Consider the following 12858-nt stretch of genomic DNA (forward strand, 5'->3'; position numbering starts at 1 on the left):
CAGTATACTCTGTTATGTCCATGGTACTGCTCATGTCTATAGGCGACGGTTACCACTTCCATCAGGTGGACCGTTACCTTGTTTGCCATTCTAAGTTGTATAAAAAAAAACATATTCAACTAACTCAAAATACTTTATTCCTAAGTGCACTATTTAGATTTGCTTAGTAATCGAAATAGTAGATTTTGTCTTAGATTATTCTTTTATAATTATTGTAACTCAGTTTACCATCAGACGAGCCATATGCTTGTTTGCTACCATAGTAGTATTAAAAAATATATAAGTACAGCTGCATTTTACTGTCCATGTATCCTATTCAATGTACAACTAACTCATTACCTTCTAGCAAACCCACAAATGAATCGATTTCTTAAAAAAAAAAAGTAAATCCAGCTCACGACTACAAATAGTTTTATTCTTTTTAAATTAAATTCAAATCTCGTACGTAGAGCCATGAACAAAGGCTGTTTATACGTGCATGCATGGCGCAGAATGTAAACTGAGGCGTTTCATATAATTACACTGGCGCTATGTACTTGACCACCGTGCTGGTCACGATGTGCTCGTGAATGGTAATATTATTCAAAAAATATTACTACAAGTAATTTAGTTAAAGAATCGAATATTAATTTTAAAAATTATCATGTAGTCGCCTTCGGAATTTACATGACCACGAATAGATTCTTCGTAAAAATAATGACTTCAAATATTTGAATTTAGAACGTGGAATTATTCATCTACATGTAGAGTTTGCTTCGCTACAAACAGTATTTTGACCAATAAAAAATATAGCCTACAATCGTCCCAAAATTAATATGCATCGATTGCAGAAAGGTTTACCAAAACAACTACATAGTAAGCGAAATAATACACACAATAATTATAAGTCTATTTTTTTCTAATTTTATTAATTTGCAAATTACATTACGAGCATAGAGAACCTCATACATTAACAATCTGAATTTTATTATAATAGTCCAACAAACAAAAAATGTATGTAACAATAAAGATTTTTATCATTTTTCTCTATCTATCCCTTTCCTTTAGACAAGGTACAAACGACTCTATCGATAGAATAGTTTCAGTCACTCTCACTCTCTCTCACATGAGAGAGAACAAGAACAAGCTTTTCCTCCTAGACAAAGTACAAACGAATCTTGTGAACAAAACAGTGTGAGGATAGATAGATTTCAAAAGTAACTCCACATCAACCGATAAAAAAGCTAAAAGGAGATCAAGAAGTAAGAGCGACCATAACAGTGGTTACAATTATAAACGAGCATCGACACTATGCTTCGACTTTGATAAATGTTCATTCACGCCTTACTAAATAACCTGAGGATATACAGGCTCCTTCGTACTTTGCTTAAAAATATGGGAAAATGCAGGGAATAATGACGCCCGGAGTGTAGTCCATCAATTTGAGTCGAAACAGTGATCACGACCCGGGGGCATTTAATAAATTGAGTTCATATTTAAATAAGTGATTACACTCTCATAAATCGTTAACAGCTGATAATTTTCTGTATCGATCGCTCAACAATAATGATATAAATGTCAGCGTCGACTGCCGTGTTGAAAGGGAAAGTATGTAGTTGATCTGACTAGCGTATCGCGTATGTGTTACCGCTATAAAGTCTAAAACGGTAAGTGTAGAGTATCCAGTTCGTAGTTGAAAATTGTAGATTCGAATTCTATCGGATTAAGTCGTCGGAAAGTCAAAGCCTTGAATCTTTATTTTGCGATTCCTAAAAACAATACATGCATTTTTAAATATTTCCAAATATTCAGCTGCTATATTCTCTTATAATATTATAAATGTGAAGTGGTTTGTTTATTTGACTGTTACTTCTTGACTCTTTAACGGCTTAACCAAATACTGTGGAATTTTGTATACACGTATTATACCGTATAAAAAAGGACACTATTTATTATTTTAGGAATTCGTATGAAGATAATTAGATAGAAGTAACATAGAAAATTAAAAGAACTAAATTATATTAAAAAAAATATATCATATTTCTACATTTATCCCAATCATTTGAGATTGACATGTGTTCCTTTTACATTAATCTCTATGTGTAATTATTTCAGTATTCATTCCCTTTCTGCTATCTTATACGCATCTTATATAAGTATAAAATTAGCTCATATATATAAAAAAGATAATGATGATTGAAATTGTATGTTAGACTTTAAGTTACATAAGTTTTATATTCAAATATTTAACGTATGTAAATATTTTGAAAAATATGACTTCACAAGTATGTCTAGTAGCTTAAACTTACAAATTACGTATAACTCATGTACTTTGACTGACTGACTCCCGACCGACCCGACAGGGTAGTAATGATACCTTGTCGGGTCAACCTCTACATGGTCCCCTTTGAAAACGACCGTGATAAACTTGTCAACCGACCTGTATTCATTCTCTTCGTTTCATCCACAACTGGTGCTCCACCATTGTATACCGTTAGCATAGGTATAGTGCACCTATTCCATTTTCATCTATTAAAAACTAAATTCATGTAACTTATTTCATTCGAGTGACATGGCAGCCATATCGTTCACACAATCCAAACATCTCTTTGTAGTGTCATATAAAAAGTATATAAATTTTAACTTTCTAAAAATACAATGCATCGAAAAAGACCTGGCAATGTGGATACTGTAATTAAACCCTACGGCCATACAGCTTTTACCTTATTCTCCTCGTCCCATAATCACTAAATTTCTTGTACTTCAATATGCAAAACTCGAAAAATAAATACTTCACCGGATCATGATCGCAACATGTCGTTAAGACCAATTTTAGCCAAAGCTTATTATTAATTTTAGGGCTGTCAGAATTTTTATTGTTAAATGTAGAAGATCTGTAATTTCAGATATGTTATTTAATAATATTTGAAATATTTTCATTAGGATGACATCCCTAATACTCTATAATACCCTAAAAAAGTCCTGTGGACTTCTTCTAAGTGCTTTAAACCCGACAGTTTTACAGTTTAAATTGTGCTGCTAAAAACTAAAACAGAATTTTCTATAGAAACCTCTGTTATCTCTAATGTAAGACTATGAGAGTTACTGAACCAAGAGACCCATCGACCAAGATATCCTTTTAAGGAAACGTTAATAGATTCAACTTTTGCTATGAGGACCAGAGGATCATACACTAAACCAGACTCGAACATCTAGCCGTCCTAGAACCTTATAAACACGATGGATTGAGAAAAAAAGTTATATTATTCTATATAAATAATTTTACACACCCTCGCACACACATACATTCAAATTACACTCTACACACAGGGAGCACATTTTTTCACAATTTTCATTATTACTAATAGTTATAACTAGATGAATTAACTTTATATAAAATCAACATTCTATATGTAGCACTGAAAATTTTGCTGAGCTAATATTATACTATGTAATGAGGGTTGAGCGCTGTTGTTTGAGATACAGGTTTTATAACCTAGTTCAGACACAGATGTTTAAACTGATCCAAATGTACAAATGAATTCGTACATACTTTTACTATAATTCCCAGTGCAGAGTTTGCTACATTCATGGTTATGCAATAAAATTGATATTATCATACTGGCCGGTATGATCTAGTACTTGCCTCTCCAGAATAATCAGTAATCAGTTCCTCCTGTGACCCCTAAGCCTCTAATGAGGATAACGGGAAGACATCATTATTGTGTTCAATTTCCTCTTTAAATTCTTTTAATTACGATAACCGGTTATGTAACTTGTAACTAAAATAAAAACGCCCCATTCCACTAACAGCGGGTTCCGACAACCCTATGTAAGTGAAACCAGTTCGTACCGAGTGAACGGGTCAATTTGATCGAATGATTGATGCGAAAACTTGAAGCGAAAAAAATATTAAACACAACCCTATTATTACTGTATCGGGATTGTAAACAAAATTTTATGCCTGAAATTATTTATATGTTGCTTACATGTTACAACTAGAAATTATGTGGCTGTATACTTGTTTAGCACCTTTACGGTATAAAAAAAGCAAAAAAAACTTGGTGTGGGTAAAGTATACTATATATATATATATATATATATATTTTGTCTGTTATTGACATAAAAAGTAAAACTTTTATTTTAGATATAGAATTGCAAGCTAAGATACGACCTTTGGGCTTGAATTTTGCCATAATTAAAGTCTGATGTTATTCTACAAAAAAAAAACATTAAACTACAAGGGAGAGAAAATTCACCTCTAAAATTTTTAACTGATTATTATCAGTTAATAATTTTAATCATTAAACAATTTTCAAGCAAACACTTGCAGAGTCAGTGTTCTATTTAAAAAGCAACTCTTAAAGCATATTAAATTGCATTGTAATTATTTAAAGTAGTATGTTGAGATACATTACACTGTAGCTAAATAATGAAATGCAAAAGACGTAAAAGACGCCGCGTTCAAAATATGCCATTAATCGTAATACACCTGTCCAAGCAAATATGAGTAGCCGGTATGAACACTGGGAACTCTCTGGTAAATACATCTTATAAAAAGAAAAAGGAATTTATAGTCAATACTCTGAGTGTTCATTTTAATATGTAAGGATAGTATATTGTATATAAGACTTACCTTTTTCATTTATCAATGTATTTATGCCTCTGATAATCCCATTAGGGATTACAGTCGTGTATTACAGTATTTATTTATATGCAATCTGATCCGGCATATATTATTTGGCTTCTTGCATAATCTACATAAGTATATAGCTACAGTGTAAATACTTATGTTGGAGCAAACACTTAACAAAATTTTGTGGTTTCTGAGATTAACGTCAATGCATTATAATATGGGATTTTTATATATTAATCGCATCGCATACCGCATTCCTTTGCCTAATTTCCCTGTATTTATTCTATTATGTACATAGTTTTAAACTACTTCTAAAAGGAGTTTATGAGTTCGCCAGTTATTTTCTTGCAGAGTTTATAGCTCATTTTTTACGGTGCAAACACTTAATTTATGTATTATAAAATGATAAATTATTTTATTTTGTTATTCATATTTATTCTTTCGCTATAATAATTCTATTTCAGTTACTTATTTAATACAACGTGAAGTCTTTTTATGACGTGTAATAACATTAATCGCCTGACAATTTACGAGCACTCTGTCAGTTTCGTGTTACCAGATAATTGGCTCCTTTTACCGTATAGGCGGGGTGCATGAAGAATTGCGCCCTCTACCTTATATGGGCCGGATATATAGCAGCCCATCAAAATTGATTTTATTTTTATGTTTTAAAAGTAAATTGATATTCTACCATTCTTAATAACGTTAACTTCGAAGTTCATAACTTCCATCCATTCGGTTAAAGCGGAAGACGAATGTTATCTTAAGCTATAAAAATTCTGTATCACGGTGTTCGTTCACGCTAATCTTCGAACCCGTTCAACAGATTTAAAAATGTGTATTGTTTGCTTTAACTTGAGTGATGAAAAAAAAACAGTAGATACAGTTTTTATGGAACAAAACAATATTTGTTGAGTCAGCAAACTTAGTTGGGTTCTTATATAAAATAATCCTATATTCTGCGCATTACATACATTCGTATGCCTACTACCAAAATCCACGCGTACGAGTTTGCAGGTAACTAGCATTTACTAAATATAATAAATAGAATCAATTTAAATTGCAGGTGTGTAAACCAAGCGTCGATTGTAGTCTCCCAGAGAACAAATGGCGGTACATCCAGAACTTCACGTGCCTCAACGCTCTCGACTCCGAACAAGGCGCGAAGCTCTTAAAGGAAATGCGTCTATCATTCCCCAGTGGACACTCCTCGTTTTCTGCTTACACCATGCTTTATTTTTCTGTAAGTTTAACTTATTACTATACTATAGTATATTATATTGTAGTTAATCATTCATATTCGATCTCGATCCTATAATTCTACTTTTTACTTTCGGCTATCGATCTTTTAAGGAGTTCTACCTGTAAAACTGAACAATTTCACCAAAGAAACATGGTTTAATGTATAATTTTGAACCTCCGTACTTACTCGACACATCCTGTTGTTAAGTACTAACTCAACTACTGGATATATCAAAATTCTGAGTCTTCCGTACTGACAAGATGCTCGGAATTTTATGATGTTTGTGTTTATAATTGAAGTTACAGAATGTACCTACTGTGTAATTTTTTTATTACTTATTATCTATTTTTAAATAACTCTGTAGAATATCATGAGTAATGTGAGTTTATTGAACTATGTATTATCTTATACTAAAAAAGTAACGTATATATCTTAAACTGTTTTAGATGTATCTTCAAAGACGTATGACATGGCGCGGTTCAAAACTGATCCGGCCTGGCATCCAGTTCGTTCTGATGATGGCAGCGTGGTATACCGTCATGACCAGAGTATCCGATTATAAGCACCACTGGAGCGATGTTCTCGCTGGGTTCTGTATTGGCCTTCTTTTTGCTGTTATTGTGGTTAGTAATCTTTTTTGTAAGAATTTTAGGGTCTTCTTAGTTTAACATGTGAATACTAATATTTGTCAAGTTTTTATCTCTAACTGGAAATTACTGAGGTTAATATGTACTAGAAAATAAATTGAATAAAATAGGGCATCTTCTCTTAATAAATACTTATCGTCGCTTTTCTCCTGCAAGATCATCTAAGAACACTTCTAAGTCAAACCTAATGTAAAAAAATTCTGCACTAATTCTGCTACCGTAGATTTAAATACTAATCTTAAACACATAAGAAATCATATGATAGATTACAACTTACTATTGTTAATTTATCTTCACCAATTCCCTAGCGAAGTAGACAGGTTTTGTTAATTATTTTGTTAACATTCTGTTTATAGTTCACGTTCGTGTCCGACTTACGAAAGACTCCCCATACGAAACAGAATCTCAACCACCTGGATGCAGAAATGCACACCACCAACGGCACCCGACACCCCAACAGGGTGCAAGTCTGACAACCAACACCCCCCAGCTCGCAGTCGGTAAGCGACGAAGAGCCATGACCAGACATCCCTCATATATCATGGATCTCACATGAGTATATCATCAAGTAAGAGTTGACAATTGAACTGTTTTTAACAGACATTGTTTATTGTGTAAAGTGTTTTATTTCTCTTGAAACGGCTTCATATGGATTTCTTACCCCATATTTCAAGGAAATTTGATAGATATTTAACTACTTATTGAGTAGCTAATATCGTCTTAATAGACGAATTTTTTTTATTTATATTATATGTTGTGGAATAATTTATTGATATTTTTGGTGTTTTATCGAAATGTTATATTTATGTATGTTCATAAAAAATTACTTATATACATATCAATGTATGAAACGTTGCATTGTCTATCTGGATTTGCTTTATATGAAAAATATACATAGTAACTTGCAGTTCAAAAAAACACAATATAGTTATTATTGTCTGCTGTAAACTATGGTAGCGGCAGTTTAATTAAATTGTAAATCAACCTGATGTACCAATAATGCAAAATTTAATTAAACTGGCTAATGAAACAAATTTTACATTATTGTAAAAGACATGAGCTGAGTACTAGTTTATCGCCTTATGTCTGTTTGATGAAAAATCCATATCTGCTTAAGATATGGGTACCTGAAAATAATATTATAATAAATAGCGTGCAATTGTAGGCTTTTTTACTCTTAGTGTTATAAAAAGTGTGAGAGGGAGACTTTATACAAAAATCGATTGCTTGGATACCTCTGTCCCATTCGTGTTTCTACCGTGAAGCAGTTGTGTTTGCATGGCTGTGTTTCGGTTTGATAGGTGGGATATGGCGTGAATTAACAGGGTACAGAGGAATAACATCTGAGTCCTCAGGAATGGCAACGTATGGAAGGTATCATGGGCGAAACAGTATACTCTGTTATGTCCATGGTACTGCTCATGTCTATAGGCGACGGTTACTACTTTCCATCACGTGGGCCGTCAGCTTGTTTGCCATTCTAAGTTGTATAAAAACAGAGAATACAATTTCACATTTTGACGGTACTAAAACGTATGTTGTCTTCTTCATTACGTATTTGTTATAAAAAAATAGCACTTCATTTACATTTGTGAAACGGAACCTAACGTTTTAACATACAATAGTCGTATTATTATATTTAATTTTTTATTCATCCTCAATATGAATGTAGTACAATTTTTATATAAGTACATACTTATTTGTAAAAGATATTATAATCATATTTGATACATATTTGTATGACAATTCTGTATCATTCCTAGTTTATAATAAACCATTCTCTGTTTCCTTTACTTATATTGACCGGTCCTTTAAGTAAGTTTTCTACTTAAGGTACATTTTTGTATTCTTTTAAATCTCGCTTAAACTAAGTCAAAATCCATGGATTACCAGTGGCTTCTATTATTAGATTTATTTCTCGCTCCGTACACTTTCGTTTTTCTACTCGCTATTTCCTAAATTTTAATTTTTAGAATGAGGTTACAAAGGTGCCTATGCCAAGGACTTTTCATTGATATGGTACATATGACTTCCCTACTGTATTCTCTGATATTTTCGAATTTTTATAATATCTGATTTCCCCATTATTGGAAAAATAATATTACAGACAAAATTATTTAATATAAAATACCTTTTATTTAATAGTACAAGTTAAGAATAATCTAGGTTTTTAATTTTAAATTACAATAGTATATTTAATAGATTCACTTCATTATAAAGCATATACTTTCTATCCACATGTTCATCGTTACATGATAATTTACATGATATTTGGGCAATTGAATACTCAGTAGGTTGCTTATATGTACATAAATGTTATTCAAATATGAAGTAGATCCAGAATTTGAAATTTATATTTTCAAGGTACAGTTACTATTAAAAATACGTGAATTGCAATATTTTACTCTCAAGAGATACATTATTTTATGGCATAATAAAAATTATATTATATTTCAAAGAATTTAGCTTATATGCATTTAATTTTAACATACAATATTATTTAGTATGGTCGTTAATTCCTTTTGGATCTGAATATGTTATGTTTGTTGCATTTGTCTGTTTGTAAGGTTGTACTCGTATGTAGTTTTAACATTGTCTAAAATTAAAACGTCAATACGAATTAGTATCTATGTATACCAGCGCGATACATAAACTTATCTCTTTCAATCTCAAGGGCAAAGCGCCTTCTATGTTTTACATTTTATTAAGTTCTGATTCGTGATTACCAATTTATACTTTGCGCCGTGTTTATTATATTACCACGGCTACCAAATTATATCCATTAGTGTGGTGTTATATTTGGTGTGCTAATTATTATATTACCACACCTAACAAATTTATACATCAGTATGGCAGTTAATTTAATTATAACCGCTTATTATACCCACCAATGCAATATCGAATAATTATTGTATTACCACGCCTAGCAAATATATCTATCAATGTTGTTATGTGCTTTTTATAGTATTTATTTTATTACCACGCTTACTAAATATTCATCAGTATGGCAACTATTTTAAATATGGCCGCTTAGCACCAATGCAAGGTCGAACTACCCTTATATGCAGAATACATAGCACCCGCAGACAATTATGCAATTGTCAATGTTTATACTCGTATATTCAGAAAATACACAAATTCAATGCAAATGCTTATTGTAGTTGGTACGGCCTTGCATCTTTAGAACGATTTTAGATACTTATCGAAATATTTAATTAGCTTGGTAGCTCAGTGATTATAGGCAACCTTACGATAGCAAAGTCCAAAGTTCAAATCCCGGTGTAAGTGAAAGTAGACCGATGATTTTTAATATCTTAACTATATTTATTTGCTGGGATATGTGCAAGATATCGGTGTTTGTAAATTTCACATAATAATTTATAATTACATTAAATAATTTATTAATTCATATACATGTATGACTTGACTGAAATTGGGATAAAGTCATCAGCATACTGTATTTTAAACTTTGTTTTAAAACAAATACTTATATTTATTGATTTACAATTATATGTGAATGATCCGTATGAGATCCCGCGTTTGATTCTCGCCTTGGTCAATAAGACTAGTTCGTATTTATGTCGTATCTCAGATATTTGTTGTCCTGTTTCCCATATCAGCAAATGATGTGAATATACGACACTTACCCTATTAGGTATTGAATTATATATTGTTCTGTATCTATAAAGCTTAGTTCACATTGTGTTAGTAATTTGGTCGAGTAGCAAGTAATTTAGAAACTGAATATGTTTACACAATATAAATTTAGTCGAATCATATTTTATTATTACCCACCTCTTCACTGAATTACTAAAGCAATCTAATCTAAGTTTATGACCTACTTCAAACTGTTTTAGTAATTCAGTCAAGTGAAATATTTTTTACTAAATTGTTCCCAATTTAAACAACTAAAATTATTAAAAAATACTCTAACGTATTAAACTGAATTCGACTAATATTTTTTCGTATGCATCAAGCTTCTATATTACACGCCACTTGACTGAATTACTAAACAGTCTGAACTAGGCTGTATGCGAGAAAAACCATGTTTAGTATAGATGTAGTACCTAAACTAGCTTTACAGACTGCAAGACTGCAAAGCGTGTATTTTAATTCTGTGATATAAAGTTGTAAATACAAATTGTAGTTTTATATATAGTGTAGCTAATGTTTCTGTTATTTTTTAAGATAAATTGTTTAGGTGCTAGTTAAGTGTAAATTATATTATAGCTGTATTTAAATATTTAAACTTTTTACGTTGTAAACTGGGTTCGTAGAAGTGTGACAATCTGAAAACCAATAGATAGTATATATCAAATTACTTTCCTCGATAAGTCGAATTTTAAATATAGTAATGACAATAATTAAAAGCGAATTTTGTTTTGATTTTTGAAATTTTCATATACGACTGTTGTGTGGAGAGGCGTTGGTAGCTCTTGAATTGATTAAAGAACATTGTGATTTGTAATGAACAATCAATAATTTGCAAACAAGTAAACAGATTACAAAGAGACGCGGTTACAATTATAGTTTCTTTTTGTGTTGCCACATACAAAATTAAAAATGTTAATATTCACATTTCAAATTGCCAGATGCAAAATATAAAATAATATTGGTTTCTAACAATCCATCTTTCTTGTGTTTCTGCCATCATCCAGCTATGAATGAATGAGTGTGCTTTATTTGCATTATACAGTATAGGAAGGCCAGACAATTAATAAATAAAACGATACAGTTGTATAAGTGCAGTAAGGCGGTCTTACTGCAGAAAACAATCTTTTCAAGACAATTTTAGGGTAATGGACTAATTGTTGCAGAATGAGGTATGATAATATTTTATAATTAAGAAAATTAACAGCGTAAAACATGTTTATGTGATTATGCATCTGTGCTTATTTAATTTGAATATGGCAGTGAAAGGTGGTACATACTCTGGTTCTCAGGAATACCAAAATGTCTCCATAACTTAGGCAACAGTTACCAAATACCATCTAGTGAGCCGTCACGTCGTCACAAAAAAGATTTGAATCTCTTACACTGAAATTTAACATTCAGTTCAACATTTATTTCTTTATTAAATACTTGTCCAGTTTCGGGAGTTTTCAGGTTGATACATTCTTTCCAATTAACATTGTATTTATTTCATAATTTTTTACCAATTAATCCACTATTGGGAATAGAAGATTTCAAGTGATTATTTACAATGTCGTACTGACCATTTTGTAAAAAAAAAAAATATTTGAAATGTTTAAAATTAGAACAATGGAAATTTATATAAAATGAGGTTTTTATTTATATGTAAATACGAAATGATTGTTATTTTATTTAGGACAAATATTGTCAATGTAAGTGTATAATTTAATTACATTTATACTTCCTAATTAGATATTAATATGAAAAGTTGGAAGCTTTAGTCATAAAAATCACTATTTTTAATGTATTTTATTAAAGTGGTTTTAAATTAGTTAACAATAAGTAAAGTATTTAAGAAAAACTTTTGTACAACTCCATTTGAAAATGTAAAACACCTAGTAGTGGCTGAAATTTTATTCGTAAGTCACTTGTGCCTAATATCATTAGGTTCATAGCGACCAAGTATAAGAAAACAAACGAAAACCAAAAATAGCCAACCAAAACAATCAGCCTTGACCTTGTCGTCCTGGGTAGGGGACTGTTAGCAGTGGAATTTAACGGCCCCTTTTCTACCAATATACTCTGTCAGGTCGATCTCCACATAGTCTTTCCTGGATACCATTGTGGTTATTGCCTAGTGAATTCGTCACAATGCGCCAACGGACTTGACTTAATCTTTACCTACCCTCTTACTGGTAACCCGTTAGCGTAAATCGGTAACTCAGACACGGCTACCTACCATTTTCATCTATAAGAGATTTCATGATTCACAACGAATGGCACATGGTTTGCATTTTGTTTTGTTAAATTTAGTCGCTGTGAACACGGCCTTAGAAATATTACAAGTTTGTTAGCTAATTTAATTACGCACGCGTAGTCAACAAGCACTGTCCTCTAGATCGGACTATGTGGCAGCTATATTTATTTCCTTATTTATAAACTGTTTTAAAAAAAATGCATAATAAATATTGTTCTTAATTTTTATAATTTTCATTTTATTTTACTTCTTTTTAAGTTAACGAGCTGACTTGTATTCTGTACAAATTACATCTTTTTGGTAAGTATATCACTAAGCAAAGATTGAAAACTTAATTGTAATTTGAGTTATAGCAATATATTTATTTGTTTTATACACTTGTTTGTAAGAGTATATTACTCTACATTCACATTGCTATAAACAATAATAACGTTGAATAGCAAAACAGTGCTAAAGATTGAAT

The 12858-nt window shown here is 31.2% G+C and overlaps 1 protein-coding gene across 1 annotated transcript in view; it reads left to right on the top strand.

Annotated features, from left to right (window-relative positions):
- The window catches only part of LOC113522009 (putative phosphatidate phosphatase), a 95172-nt gene extending 82547 nt beyond the window's left edge, over positions 1 to 12625 (top strand). Inside the window, exons 4-6 of the mRNA XM_052899810.1 lie at positions 5682 to 5858; positions 6305 to 6481; positions 6862 to 12625. Of these exons, the coding sequence (XP_052755770.1) occupies positions 5682 to 5858; positions 6305 to 6481; positions 6862 to 6978 (471 nt within the window). The 3' untranslated portion in view covers positions 6979 to 12625. The remainder of the gene's footprint in view (positions 1 to 5681; positions 5859 to 6304; positions 6482 to 6861) is intronic.
- Positions 12626 to 12858: the final 233 nt, after the last annotated feature.

Source organism: Galleria mellonella, unplaced genomic scaffold, assembly GCF_026898425.1.
Source record: "Galleria mellonella isolate WM207_F2 unplaced genomic scaffold, CSIRO_AGI_GalMel_v1 utg63, whole genome shotgun sequence".
NCBI classification, from domain to species: Eukaryota; Metazoa; Arthropoda; class Insecta; order Lepidoptera; family Pyralidae; genus Galleria; species Galleria mellonella.